This window comes from Typopeltis vanoorti, chromosome 12, assembly GCF_054136105.1.
Source record: "Typopeltis vanoorti isolate ZY-2024b chromosome 12, IOZ_Tvanoo_1.0, whole genome shotgun sequence".
In the NCBI taxonomy this organism is placed as follows: Eukaryota; Metazoa; Arthropoda; class Arachnida; order Uropygi; family Thelyphonidae; genus Typopeltis; species Typopeltis vanoorti.
In genome coordinates this window covers 5,125,522-5,141,719 of record NC_143560.1, presented here as the reverse complement: position 1 = coordinate 5,141,719, position 16,198 = coordinate 5,125,522, and the positions used below count along the sequence as shown (strand labels likewise).

Below are 16,198 nucleotides of genomic sequence, written 5' to 3'. Positions count from 1 at the left end.
TATCAGCAGTGCCAAACGTACTGAGATGAGTTGGTTCGGTGGGGCCTGCCACAACAGCGTTGCTTGATCCTAAGTAATTGAAAAGGATGCAACCATTCTTGTTTGTGGTTGAACAATTCCAGGCAGGGTGCTTGGAATTCAGATCCCCGGCAATAATGGTGGGCCCTCTGATGCCTAAGATGGCATTTAGATCAGAGTGAAGTAGAGATTTTTGGGGAGGGTTGTAAGCTGAGTAGATTTTCAGTTTGCCAGTGGAGCTGGTGACTACTTCCACTCCTGTGATCTCAAGGTTAGTGGTTGAAGGAATGCTCACAGAGTGGTGCTTAATGTAGTTTTTAATGAAGATGGCAGTGCCACCACCTCTGTAGAGTAGTCTGTCATTTCTGTATAGGTGATAGCCCCTTATTGTAGGGTTGTCTGATGGTCTTAGATGAGTTTCGCTGATTAGAATAACATCTGGCTGATACCTAGATGTGAAGGCACGGAGTTCCAGGGTTTTGTTTTTGAGGCCATTTGCGTTCCAAGCAACTATTTGAAGAGATGCTGGAATGAGTTTGTTACTATTCATTTATGAGAGCTGTGAGGATGACCTGTGTTTCACGAAGAAATCTTTTAGTGGAGGTTTCAGTAGGGTTTGATAGGCTAAAATTTTGTAGCATGTTTGCTAGTGAGGCCGTGATAATAGCTGTTAGGTTTTTAGGTGCTCTTGGTTGATTTTGTTCTGGAATTGGCCTAGTTGTACGGGTCACATCGGCATAACTTCTTGTTTGCTTTTGGTTGGAGGTCTCCGACTGTGGTCGATGAGTCTCCGGTTTTGATGTCTGGGCCGCTGGTGTTCTTGTACTGTAGGAGGAGGGCTGATTGATTGCCTCCATCCGTCTGTTCTTTGGGTGTTGAGTACATCCTTTGTAGTTCGCCGGATGAGGGCCACTGCAGTTGGCACATTTGGCCGAGGTGGTCCTTGGCTTAGTGCAGGTATTGGTTGGGTGGCTGTCTCCACATTTTAAACATCTATATTCTGCACGGCATAGATTCTGGGCATGGCCAAACTTTTGGCACCTGTGGCACTGCCCAGAAGATGATCTTTTACGGAGTGGTTCCGGTGTGACGATGAGACCACAGACTGTTTTTAAGTTGTAGATATCCTTATATATTTTGTGAATCTCAACAAGGACTAATGGCATGGGAGTTTTGTCTGCTTTGTACATTCTGCTCACTTTGACTGGTGGCAGATCCTGAGAATTTAGGTCAGCAGCGATTTCTGCTGTGTCAATGTCTTCACAGACACCACGAAGGACTACTTTTAATTTTTTTTCTGAACTGAGCGCAAAGGTATGATACTGGATGCCTCTGTTGTCCAGTTCCTTGGTCAACCTTCTGTAGTCTGTCACTGTTGCTGGCTGAATCTTTATGCCTTCATCCATGTTTTTGGCCTTAATGAAGCCAATATGCAGATTGGACATTGTGGATCGTAAAGCTGCCCACTTTTGTTTTTCTCTAAGGATGACCGGAGGCACCTTTTCTTTGGGAGAGGTAGCGGCGTCCGAACCCTGAGAATCCTGTTCCATTACAGTATTGTCATTGTGCAGTTCTTCTGTTGTTCTTCGCTTTTTGCGAGCACGCACTTCTACAAAGTCTGAAGGTGTAGAAGGCATCGACTCTAAATGATCTTCACCGACGACTTTGTGAGCACGCACTTCTGCAAAGTCTGAAGGAGTAGAAGGCATCGACTCTAAAAGATCTTCAGCGACAGCGTCTGAGACACATTCAGGGGGAAACGTGTCATACAGTTTAACCTTTCCCGGCCAGTTATCACTCAGTAGCTTTCCCAGTCTGAGGAATTCCCTATAGACTTCTTCGAAGTGGGTCTCATTTAGAAGTTTTGTCATTTCAAGAAATAAAAATGTGTTGATACACAGATGGAGAAAGAGTAGAGGTCCCTCAGGTGCCCCGAGCAGGCAAAGACAATCCTGTGAACTTTTGAGGGTCCACTAGCAGATCCCGTAGACACTCTTAGGTGTCTACCAGCAATAAAATGTTACTCTATTATATATATCCCGTAGATCAAATCGATCTACCAGCAACGGTAGCAAATATTTCACCTTAAAAAACCTTAGAAAATGAAGAACACTTACCTCTGTATATATCATTTATCATTCAAAACTATCGCCACTAATTAACAACACAATGACTCAGCTGACTCTTTAATTTCATCATCCTACCGACCAATTATTGCAATATTGTTCAATTGTATAAGACAAATGACTTTTGTTTTAAGGTGTGGCTCCAAATTTTCTATTATTTTGGTTATTATAAAAATTAAATGCAAAAATCTACAGAAAAATCTAACTTATTTTAAAGAAAATATCTTTTACTTTACAAATATTTTGCATTTCTTTGTTTATCCTTTGGTATTAACGGCATTTATAACCATTTTCCGATGCCTCGCTATTCTCTGCTATTTCAAGTATGATAAAAGAAATACTATTTTTTATGTTAGTAGTTCGCCTGTTTATTTCGTTTCTGTTTTCTCTCTCTCTGTCAGATATTGCTTTATGTGGATTTCGCCCTTCACACAGCCCACAAAGACACATGACTCTAAAAAAAGGATCTGTTCTTTATCATTTTGTAATGAGTTTATGCGAGGTTACATAAGATTGTGAGCTGATGTTGGAGCTTCTTTTAAGGCATGCAGTGTTATTGGATGTTTTTCTTCGATCAGGTGGTGTGGTAATATTTCTACATCTGGAATAGCATTGTAGCGACTACAGCACGCACGCACACACACACACATACACATGAAGAAAGAGAATACGAAAGAAATATTATAGTAAATGAGAGATTTTCTGCATCCAAGGACAGTTGCTGAACTGAATGTGTACAGACAAACATCGAAGGCTTAGAGATCACGTCTAAGCAGAGAGATCGGATTTGCCACAGTAATCTTCTACAGTAATACTTCTTGTTACTCTGATTTTGTCGTTCATGCGATCACCCATTTCTAGCCCAAAAGAACATCAAAGTCTTTTCTTACTTTGTAACAAGATGCTACTGCTCGAGTATAGATAGAGATAGTGCATTCGTTGAAGGTATTTACATTGGGATGCTTATTTGGCGGATTAGATTTATTGTAATTGTAATCCCTCGAATTGAGTTGGTTTTAAGGTAAAAAGTATATTTATTATATAATCTCAATTTCGAATCTCTGGAGTTTTTACCAAAATTTGTTATTGCAATTAATTAAAGCTCTGATCATGGCAGGAGGGTAACAGCAATAGCCGAGCCTCAGTTAGAACTTCATTAGCTACAGCATTGCCATCGATTACAATTGACAATTGACAATTGACATTTATGTCTTTAAGGGTGAAGCAAGATGCTTTTCATATTCCCCGCTATCTGTCGTGGTTACAGTGAGGGTAAAATTTACGAGCAGTTTGCTCGCCCTGAATGGGCATGGAGATTATGCATCGTTATAGGAGGCTAATATAGTTTTTGGTCTTCTATATTTGATCGATTACAATTTTGTTCCATATGGTTTAGTTGTATAAGACGAATAATATTTTTTTTAAGGTGTGGCTACAAAGTTTCTATTATTTTGGTTGTTATAAGAATTAAACGCTTAATTTAAAAAATTATGAAATTTTTATTTATATGTCACTATTTATTAAATTTATATTTTTAATATATGTTTATCCAAATGTTTGGGTTTCCGTCATCTGTATTACAACTGAATCTACCTCAATTACTTGATAAAACCAGCGCATAGCTTCAAATATATGTATAAATGCAACTGCTAAAATATTTGTAACTACATGAAAATTATTTGAATTATTTAAACGTTCTTTTGGTAACGTATCACGATTTCTTTGTGTCGGCATTTTATGACTTTCATTTCGGTTGATGTTAAATTTTGATGTTCTCTGGCCCCTTGATAGTGAAAGGTACTGTGTAATGCGTTTGCATATGAAGAATAGGCGTGGGGGGGGGACTTCATGCACCTGTTTACCTCTTTTGTGGAAGAAAAAACTAACTTGTTAGTATCAGATCATCTAGCTTACCTTCATTTGAAAAAAGTTCTTTGAAAATTCCCGACGTTATTATGAGATTGGATTCTACTTCTCTTTACAACCAAAGAGTGCGTTGTTGTGTTCCTCGTTCTTTTCATTGTGCTACGTAATTGCCTAGCGTATTTCTGTATGTAGCAAATCCAGAAAGCTTCTTATGCATCGCACTCGTCATAGTAATTAGCTGAAAAGCAAAGTTGTGTATATGACCAAGATGGCCGCATCTTACTTGATACAAACACAACAGAACAAATAAGGAACGGAGCAGTATTTCCTGGTATAACTAATTCTGCGTATCTAAGAATCATTTAAGTTAAATCAACAGTCGAATTTCTTATTTTCCATACAAGAAAGCGCCTACGATATATTTTATAGCGAATGCTGAAATTTTTAAAGATTAGAACATGATGTACAGAAAACGCAGTTCTTTTGTTATAGGTCTTGAAAATTTACTCAGATAGGTAGTCGACGTTACGTTTTATAATTGAATTCGAGAGAAGTTTGTCATTAAAGAAAAATTTCGATAAAAACTTGCAAATAAAATTGAACTTCGAGTTTATTTTGCCGAAGTGAATATGTTTGCCATGCAAACAAACTTTGTGTGAGGTTTCTTTTTCTTTACATTCATTTCTTTGTGTGTGTGTGTGTGTGTGTGTGTGTGTGTGTGTGTGTGTGTGTGTGTGTGTGTGTGTGTGTGTGTGTGTGTGTGTGTGTGTGTGTGTGTGTGTGTGTGTGTGTGTGTGTGTGTGTGTGTGTGTGTGTGTGTGTGTGTGTGTGTGTGTGTCTTGTTTACAAGAAAATTGGGTTTTTCTGCTGTAATTTGATGACACGAAGTGATGTAGCATCTCCACAAATAATAGCTTTTGCTGCTTTTTTCTAGAATCAATTAGTGTTTATTATTTACGTACAGTCAATGAGCATTCATCAGTGGAAAAAGCATTATTTTTAATGTCAAATCTACGTTAAAGTTTAGCCATAATCACATTGAAAGGAGTTTTGTGTGTTATCCAGTCTTATAGTCTTAAAGTGAGACGTTTCCGATGAGTTTCTTTTATTTGTTTTCTAGATTTTGAAAACAAATAAAACTAGAACAGAGATCATAATATTTAAAAGAATTTTTAAATATGCTTTACTCCTTTAGATATCTGTAGACCTTCAGATTCGTACCGCTGATGTCTGATTTCACGATCTCGTTTGATTTATGCGGAACACTGCGAACCCCACGCTAAGCTTTATCAAAGCGACCTTCAAAGATAAACAGATAACCATTAAAAGAACATCTCAATGCTTTGAAGGGTCAGCGAGCAGTCCTAAAATCGGCATGCACGACAAGGTTGCTAAGCAATAAAGATTTATTACGGAGATTATACTGTGACCATCGTTCTTGTCTTTCTGAGCAGTTATCAGTTTAAGACGAAATGTTTCCTTTGATATGAATAAGAAACATGTCTTTCATTTTTATAGTGGACAGCGTATATTAATGAAGGAGGAACCGATAAGAAATTAATATTTAAGAAGCGCGTGAGCAGCTTTTATCTCCGAAAAAAGTAGACTATATAGATGCGTGTGCGCAGCTGTTATATTCGTGTGATTCTCTCTAGAGTTATTATTTTTAATTACATTTTTTTTTTTTCATTTAAAACTTTGTTTTATACATCGAATCCAATTTAGCTGTGAAATTACACCGAAGGTGAACCAAAAAAAAAAAAAAAAAACTAAAAATGACTTTGACATATCGATTGTATTTTCTCTTATCCGAACTTTTTTGGGGGCCTATTATTACCCTTATCTTAATCTTATCTCATTTTGAAAATACTCCCTAGAACTTGGTGTTGTGTACCCCTTGATGCTTTACTGCTGCTGTCAAGTTGTACAGTGCCAAGACCCGATTCGCATTCGAATTCTGTCATAGACTTAATGGATTACAGAGAACTGATGAATAATTAACCCTCCCTGAGTCTTGGAGGTGTCATGATGTTCTTCTGAATATCTCTGTCCCATAAAAGGGCGCGGACAGATAATATTCAACTTAGAGCCGGAGTTAGAATTCATCGAACTTCGCCCTTAATGATTCTTATAACAAGAACGGTCAGTGACTCTCTAATTGTACTTGTCTTAAGAGTCAAGTCTTGATAACTACCTAATTAGAGGTACAAGAAACAGCACGGTTTCTATCCACTATATCTTATGTGAACTATCTTCTTTCATTATTCCTAGATTTGTGCACCAACTGGAGAAAATTAGATTGCATTGCGGCATTTGATCTCACCAAACTAAAGGTCCATTTACTACGGGGCAAACTACATTTGCGTTTAGTTCAGCGGATAATGTTGCAAACTAGGACATTGATGGCGCACCACTTCATCCGACTCTGGAACCTCCACGTCTCGGATAGCAGAATGAGAATTATTGTGCGAGTAACACGGTGGAAATTAATGTTATGAGAGACCAGCGACGTATTTAATGGCTTTATGTGTGATGAAATGGGGTCGCTCTATATCACGCTGCTAAAATTACGATGGTTAAAACCGAACAGAGATCATAATAGGAATACTCTATTTATATTAGAGTTAGCTTTTGGATGGCAAATTCGCCGCATTCGTGCGATACTCAGGAATTACTTTAATTGCACTATTTTATTGGATTTTCAACAACATTTGCCTTCTGTTTTCACATCCCGACGAAATCATTTCTCCAAGCCTCCCAATTAAATATAACTACTGCTTTCGCTAGTATTTCTACATTTATCTTACTATAATTTCGAGTGTAATTGTACACAATTTATGGGGAAAGCCGAGTGTACTACAAATTTCTGTTTACAAGGGTGTTCGTAGTATCGAAAGTAATGGAAGTGACTCTTGTCTACCAAGTACTGCAACAAGTCACAGATTTGCTAAACAAAATTCATCTTACCGACCCTTCGTTAACCATTATAAGTACTCAATTTTTATTCGACTGTAATATTCAACGGGACAGACACAGTCTTCCAAATTGAAGTAGTTAAATCGAATAAGACAATCTACACCCTCTGTCCAAAAGGAAACCGAACTTTTCGAAAATAGAAGAAACTAGTGGTGCCACCGCGATTGACTTTTGTGTTAAACTTGATAAACGTTTTACCGCTTCGCATCAGATGCTTTAAAAAGCATACGGTGATGCATTCTTATTCCATACTGAAGTTTGCGAGTGGTTTAAGTGATTTTAAAGTGGTCGTGAGACGCTCGAGGATGACAAAAAGCCATGCCATCCAAAAACGGGACTGAGCGAAGATAACATCCAAAACATGCGTGATTTCATCAAATAAAACCCTAAATCGTCAGGGAGATTGATTGAAGAAGATTCCAAAATCAAGTGCACACAACATTTTGACCGAAAGTGTGGGCCTTCGTAAATTGAATTCGCGATTTGTTCCCTACAAGTTGACCGAGGATCAAAAAATGTATCGAATTGAACACTGCAAGGACCTCATTAAAAAGCCTGTCGTAAGGACTCAGACTTCCTTGAAACGATCATTACTGGTGACGAAAAGTGGTGTTTTGAGTATGAGTCCGAAACAAAGCGCCAGAGTGCTAAGAGGAGACCACCAGAAGAGGAACATCCGAAAAAAAGTCGCTTGGAGAAGTCAAAAGTAAAGACAATTCTGATTTGTTTCTATGATTCCAAGGGAATTATCCGCAAAGAATTCGATCCGCCAATCGGTCAATGGTGAGTTTTATCTCGAAGTTTTGAAGCGATTGATAGCGAGAATTCGTCGCGTACGGCATGAATAGCGTGACGACCGACCGTTCTTCAAAACACACTGTCACTCTTGGCACTATAGCTGGGCTTCTAATGAAACAAATATCATAAACAGTTGACACAACACTAACGAAGGTTGCTGCTTTCGAGAAGAAAAAGATAAAACAGGTGGCGCCACTAGTTTCTTCTAATTTCGAAAAGTTCGGTTTCTTTTTGGACAGAGGGTGTACATCCCTTTAAGAATCCTCTCTAGAAAACAGAAACATTTATAAGGACTTCTTAGCTGCAGATGACTTATACAAAAAGGCGAATGGACTAAATAACACGGATAATTAACAACTCTTTGCTTTAATTTCCTCCATGTAGTACTACACACCCTCAGAAACGTAAACCATCGGAGGTATACGTCGAATGTGGTACAAATAATAAATACTGGTAAATCCACACGATGTAGATGGGAAGATTTTTGTTATTTTGTTTCTACGTACCAGTGAAATATTCTTATTAAAATAAGAGCTGCTTCTTTTACTCGCTCTTCCGTTTTAATATCGCACCGAGATTTATAAGCTCTCTATCCTCTAGCGAAGCTGGCTTGAATGTAATGCCGTAGCTCCCCGGGCCCAAAGACGCATCGTATTTGAATATCGCATATGTTATTCCATCTCCATTATCCACTTAGATGAATGCCTTGAAGGAAAGTATCAATAAAACCCTTTGCGAAATACTTCCCATCTGGGAAGTATAATAGTTTTCGTTCTTACCCGAGAGAATTCAAAAGCGCAAGATTCAGCTTAACATGTTCACCTAAAAGGTACATATCTTCCCAACCTAAAACACTTCACCGATTTCCATTTGTATCTTCGATTTATTATCCTTCGCGCTTAACTGAATTACACCTCTTGTGCTTTGAGGATATTCTTATATACGAGTTATAGCCTCGCTTCTAACACGGCAGGGTAATCTCGTTTGCACTGTCTCTATACAAGAGTGATATTCTCACGTGTATTTCGAAAAGTGTTATTAAAATATCTTTCGGCGCAATAGGTGGGTGTCGTGGATACCGATTGATGGCTACGTATATCATTTTAACAACAAAATACATAAAGATGTTCAAGCAACTGTTCGGCGTGGGTACAGTTGCCTATTCTTATGAAATCCACTATTTTATGAAATAATGATCAACTCATTCAATATTAATGACAGCAAAAAAATGCTGATTGAAAAACTGCTTTGAGCTATAAACATATGGCAAACTTTCTTGCTGTTATTTTGATCATCTGATAGATTCAAAATATTCGGTGTGGTTTTTTTTTTTATATTTAGTAATTATTTATTTATTTATATTTATTAATTTCACAACATTCACATTACTTCTCATTGGAAATATACGTGAGGTTTGTACAGGTATGTTAATTTCGGCAACTGCAATCTTCTAGATGACTCTTTTTTGATGATTGCAATCTTCTAGATGACCGTTTATTAATTGCTCCAATAAGGTAATCAGCTAGCAGCAAACAACTCATGCAGATTATTATCTCATGCATTTGTATCTTGTGTTCGTTATGTTCTCATGATTTCAGTTTTTTTCTGATCAATTATTAAAATCTCTCTACCTATTACTATCATTCCTCCAAATATGCAAGAGTATTCGTTATTATAAAAATTGAATTTTGGAGAACTTTGTTGAATTGGATTTAAACGGTATTGATGTGAACACAGATTGAAAAGAAAATAACTATTTATTAACTTCAAAGCTAATATTTCACTGGTATTATATCCAGCATCTGTAGAGCACACAAACAAAGTTTGCTACAAATGCAAGACAGCCACAATTCGGTGTAACAGTGGGGCTAGTATAAGTAATTGCAGCGTGCAACACAAGACTAAAGTCCTAATAGGCGCCAGTTTAAAAAAAAAAATAGTCCAAAGGTTTGAAAAAAATAAAAGACCTAAGACCAAATTAATATATTTTTTTTTTAATTTTTTTTTTTTTCATTTTTAAACTTTGAACTACTATTTTGGACCACTATATTTTTTTTCAAAACTTTGGACTACTGTTTTTTTTTTTTAACTTAGATGCCGCCTATTAGGACTTTAGTTTTGTGTTGCACGCTGCAATTACTGGCTACACCGAATTGTGGCTGTCTTGCATTTGTAGCAAACTTTGTTTGTGTGCTCTACAGATGCTGGATATAATACCAGCGAAATGTTAGCTTTGAAGTTAATAAATAGTTATTTTCTTATCAATCTGTGTTCGCAACAATACCGTTTAAATCCAATTCAACATGTTTGACGAACACATACATAAGCCTATCCACGCATCCAGATAACGTTACTTCTTTTTTCTTTTGTTGATGTTTCTCTTTTCTTTACGGGACCAGATAATATATTATTCATCCTCGTTCTTCGAAGACATCCCTCTTATAATAAAAATATTTCACTCGATTGTCTTCTCTTCATTGGATCTCAGCTTCCACTCTGATATTTTTCGCAATAAGCGATTTTTCTTGATTCGCTGAACTACGAATACATCACGCAATACAAATGGATCAAATGCTGTACGTTTCAATAAATATTTCTAAATTTTACTTCTTTTAGATTTTTTTGATTTATTATTTTTTTGTAATAATCAAATCGCACCGTATTTTCTTGTTAATGGTTCTGATAAAATATTTAAAAAAATAGTTCATAGAGTCCTGTGTACGAGTAGTTATGAAAAAAAGCAAAAGAATTTTTTAAAAAATCCTTTAATTTTTAAAATGCAGCAATATTTCTCAGAATAAAAACTATTCTCATAGATCTATTCGTCCTATGCAGCTAACATACTGTCTTATAATCACGTTCGAATAGTTGTTAACACATCTGCCTTGATACTCCGAGATAAATGAAGCCTTCGTTTGCATATCATTATATTTAATATGCAGAGTGTTCACAAATGATTACCCTGATTTCAACTGGCTATACTATTTTAACAATGAAACTGAATAAATTTGGTTGCAGATAAACTTGGGCACTCATAAAGTTTCAATACTGGTATCTTCAGTATACTTCTTTTGCCACCAGGAGCGCTGCTGCTGATTTTCTTTAAAAATGGCTTCAGTACAGGAAAAAGCCCAAAGTATTCTGTGGCTAGCAGAAACAAAAGTTCCAATTAAGTGCAACGAATATTTAGGCCACAGTATGGAAAGAACCTACCTGATGTCAAGCTCATTAAGTCATGGAAGACAAAGGTTTTAGAAACAGGTTGAGTTCATAAGGGTAGAAGCAGTGGCAGACCATCGGTTTCCAAGGAGACAATTGCCTTCACCCGGTCACCGCAGAAGTCAATCAGAAGAGCTTCGCTAGAACTTCAAATGCCAAGGAAGTGGTACGCAAACGTTTGAAACTGTTTACGTACAAAGTCCAAATTTTCCAGGAGATAAATCCAGGTGATCGTCCAAGGCGTGAAGAATTTGCTAACCTCATTTTGAACCGCATCGATGAGGATAATGATTTTTTGCAGGGTGTTTGTTTCTCTGATGAGGCAACATTTCACGTGAGTGGAGTAGTTAACAATGTAGGGATCTGGGGATCTGAAAACCCCCATGCCATAAGAGAACACATTCGAGCTAGTCCAGAACCCAATGTGTGGAGTGGACTCATGCATGATCGAGTGATTGGTCCTTTCTTCTTTCTTGAAAAAGAAATGAATGGAAACTTAGACAAGCTCAATAATTATGCCATTCCCAAGCTACAGGAGATGCAACCAAATGTTATCTTTCAACAGGACGGAGCCCCCCCCCCCTCCCCTCATTGGTCTCGTGGTGATCGCAATCTTCTTAATCGAGAATTCCCCAAACCGCTGGATTGGCAGAGATGGTCAAATCCCATGGTCCCCGAGGTCACCTGACATTATTATACCCCTAGACTTTTTCTGTGGGGGTATGTTAAGCATCTTGTTTATGCAACACCAGTTCCAGATCTTGTGACCTTGCGACAGCGCATCAGAAATGCAGTTGAAGGAGTCACACAACAAATGTTGGAGAATGTGTGGCTTGTTATTGATTACCGCTTGGATATTTTACGTGTTACCGGAGGTGCACATGCTGAAGTTGTTCATTATGTTATGCTTTGTGTTCCATTTCAAGTATCCACTGAAGAGTTATAATATATTATAATCAAGGTCAACATTTGTGGACACCCTGTGTTTAGTAAGGAAAGACGATACTGGATTAATATGTCAGCACAAAAATAGTTAAATAGGCCAATTAAATAAGCCTTATTCGGGATTTGTTTGATTGGATATCCTTACAAACTTTGGTATGATGTGATCCGACACTGGTTAAGGATTACATTTGAGTGTGATCGTCATAAACCTTGGTTGCGACGACAACCCAATAAAGGATAATAAACCTGGGTTTGTCCTTTATTGAACTTATTTTGTTTTATTCTTACTTAAATTAAGTTTATAATTTAAAGATGTTGCACGAAATTGTATACTGTAGACCCACTGCTTTGGTGTGAATGTCTCGAATGGTAAATTATCCCGCTTAAATACTATCTGGCTAATTTATTTATATGTGCAGACAGTAATAATTGAAAAACAATTGTATTCATTATTAGTCGTGTACAAAAATATCTTGAAAGAATACGTTAAATGGCAAAGCATCGCATCACCATCCCCTACATTAGTTTACGTTGATAAAATGTAATTAATAAAACAACTTATCGATTTCTGTCTATGAAATGAATACATTTGCATATTTTACCGATTCTGATATGTCTGCAGGTGGTAAAGAGTTGTCCAATACATCGCTAGATGCACTGAGCCATAAAACTGGAGAAATTTCGAACTTCCTTCTCGTCACATTCGCCATTATCGGAATATCCCTTCTGTTGATTAACGTGGCCTTAGTGGTGTGTTATCTTCGCTGGAAAAAAAGACGCCAGTTATTGTCAGGTGAGAAAAAAGATCATATTTTTTTTGAAATATTGAGAATTAAAAGGTAATTTTGTAGCTCGCTAACATCTTTCCCTCTTATTATGACGGCAATTTTTAGAAATATTTCCAATATGAGCGCTACGCCTTATTCCACAAGATTTATATACCAATCAAACGCAGTCTCTCTCTCTCTCTCTCTCTCTCTCTCATTTATATATTCTTTAGCGAATAGCTAGTGCAGGTCTGAGCATCATTGATCCGATACTTAACTCAATAAATAGCTAATATGGTTATTATACTTCGTATATTTCTTATGGTACGATATTTTCAAGAGTTCATTTTTAACTAGCAAACAAGTGATGTTTTAAAAGCATTTTTATTGAATGCGTCATCATAAATAATTCTAAACCTTGTCTGCTTTTGTATAATTTATTCCCCAAAATGATGTCACGAGGAAACGTGCTCAGCGTGCTGAGCAGCACGCGATTAGGACAAATTATTCAACAATATTGTTACAAATTGAAATAAGCGGTTTTTAACAATGTAAAAAATGGTCTGTTTTAATACGTTGTTTAATATTAATAAGTTTTGTTGAAGCCAGAATGGACAAAACTCTAAGAATTATATTTATCAAACTACGAAAACAATTGGTAATCGTTTATTCATTTTTTCTTCATTTAAGGTATTTTTTATTTGGCTTATTTATTTCATATAATTTAGAGCAATGTTTTTATTATTTCGTATTTGAAATAATGTCTGCAATTTAAGTTTTCTAAATAATTTGCTGTACTTTCGCTAAATTTTAAACAGATAATTGATATTATTAATTTGTCCACGCATTAGTCGAAGCGATTATTAAATATAGACTGTTTTAATTTATAAATTATAAAAAATATTGATCCGATTGATTGTCTTGTTTTTTCCTATTGTATTTTCTTATCAAAAATGAATATTTTATTCCTTCGTGTCATCCTAAATCTGCTTAGTGCAGATCTCAAATAGATGATCTAAAAATAAAATAAAGTAAATTAGAATATTAAATTAACATTAAAAGTAGTTTTAATTAATAAAAAAAACATTTCATAGATAGAACTTATAGCGTTAGGGCAATAATATCAGAAATGGAATTTATTTAAAGCTAATGTCGACTAATACGCATATTATTGATTTTTCATTCCACCGTTGTCTTGACGATCCAACCGATGGTATCTCTTCACATGGCATTGGTATTACTTATAATGCTACGACTTATTAAATCATTATGTCAATATTATTGAGAACATGCTTGAGGAGCAAATGGAAATAAGTGGCCTGAAGACTCCAAAACACGTTACAAGTTCCCGGTGGGTGTCCAAAATTATGGCACTGTAGTACACATGCTTTGAAAACTTCTGCATCAGGTGATTTTCTCTATTTGTTCTAGGCACGCGAGGATATCGACCCCGTTCTAGAAAATCCACTGCTGGGATCATGGAAGATCATACTGATGCCGGTGTGTGTTGACTGAACATTGATTCACTTCCATTTCGATCAATTTATTCGTTCTTCAGAGCATTTTAGCTCTGTTCTGTTTTCAGGTGGTTCTGCTCTGTTATTTTCCTGATAATATTAGAAGTTTATCTAACCCAAAGACCACAAGCCATAGTCTGCTTGATTTATTTTTCCTTGCAGAGAACAATGTGACCGATATTAAGACAAACCCCTTTGCTTCCAGTATGTACTCCAGAGACAAATACCACGAAACTATAAACGGCGAAGCACTCAGAAGTCCTCTCAATGAACCGGAGGATGGATTTCACGAAGAACTCATAATGAAAGAGCTTATGGTAAGGAAATTTCATTAATTAAAATACTTTTTTTAAAATATTTTTTATTCATAAGGATACTCATAAAAAATTTTTACTTTTTATACAGTATTTTTTGAGAATACTCATAAAACACTTACTTTTCATTCAGGTACTTTTTTATAAAAGTACTCATGAAAATTACAGTACTCAAATAAAAGTATTCTCAAAAAATACTTTTTACTTTTCATTCAGTACTTTTTATAAAAGTACTCATGAAATATTAAAGTACTGAAATAAAAGTATTCTCATAAAATACTTTTTATGAGTATACTCATAAAAAGTATGAAAAGTATGAGTATACTTTTATAAAAAGTACTCATGAAATATTAAAGTACTCAAATAAAAGAATTCTCATAAAATAATTTTTATGAGTATACTCATAAAAAGTATGAAAAGTATGAGTATACTTTATAAAAAGTACTCATGAAATATTAAAGTCTCAAATAAAAGAATTCTCATAAATTACTTTTAACTTTTAATTCAGTACTTTTTGTAAAAGTACTCATCAAACTTTTTACTTTCATTCAGTACTTTTTTATAAAAGTACTCATGAAATATTAAAGTACTGAAATAAAAGTATTCTTATAAAATACTTTTTACTTTTCATTCAGTACTTTTTATAACTCATAAATATTGAAGTATTATTCCAATAAGCATACTCATAAAACATTTTTATTTTTCGTACTGCACCGTTTTATAAAAATAATTATAAACATTTTTACTTTTTTTCGTACAGTACTTTTTTATAATAGTACTTATAAACATTTTTACTCTTTATACAGTAGTTTTAAAAGTATTTTTTAATATCGACCCCTGATTCTAGAAAATAGCTTAAAAGTACTCCTTTTCACTTTTCATTCAGTAATTTTTTATAAAAGTACTCATAAATATTGAAGTATTATTCCAATAAGCATACTCATAAAACATTTTTATTCTTCGTACTGTACCGTTTTATAAAAATAATTATAAACATTTTTACTTTTTTTCGTAAATTTTATACGTTTTTATAAAAGTACTTATAAACATTTTTACTCTTTATACAGTAGTTTTAAAAGTATTCTTTAATATCGTCCCCTGATTCTAGAAAATAGCTTAAAAGTACTCTTTTTTACTTTTTATTCAGTAATTTTTTATAAATGTAATCCTAAAACATTTAAAGTATTCATAAAAAGTACTCTAAAACATTCAAAGTAATAATTATGCATTCCAGAATTAAGATTTTGTTATTTTTCTCAGTTTCTGTTTTTGATTTATTTCATTGTTTTTTAATGCCATCATGGCTTTTAATCCCTAAACTTTAGACTGCTGCTAATTTTTTTTTTTAATTCACTATGAAATGTTTCATGATGATGAAATGATGATTAAAATCAGCTTTCTCTGACTGGCAAAAACAGAAATAAGAAACCGAAAAATGACCTAAAACAAAAACATTAAATGAAGTTCAATGCAAATAATAAAAACCACCGTTTGGAAACGCCTTTAAGAGTCAACCTGGGCATTTCCGTGAATATTTCTAGAGTAGGATAGTGTGGTCCTGTGGTAGTCCGTGAGGAAATCCTAAATGATCCTAGAGCTTGTCCAAAATCGAAGTCGCTGACACCGGCATCGTCGCAGTAGAGTCCACAGTG

At 35.3% G+C, this 16,198-nt stretch overlaps 1 protein-coding gene across 2 annotated transcripts in view; it reads left to right on the top strand.

Annotated features, from left to right (window-relative positions):
- The window catches only part of LOC150100555 (nephrin-like), a 252,244-nt gene that overhangs the window by 223,599 nt on the left and 12,447 nt on the right, over positions 1-16,198 (top strand). For both annotated transcript variants that reach the window (XM_090401365.1, XM_090401366.1), the window contains exons 18-19: positions 12,571-12,741; positions 14,395-14,549. In XM_090401365.1, coding sequence (XP_090257491.1) covers positions 12,571-12,741; positions 14,395-14,549 — 326 coding nt within the window. The remainder of the gene's footprint in view (positions 1-12,570; positions 12,742-14,394; positions 14,550-16,198) is intronic.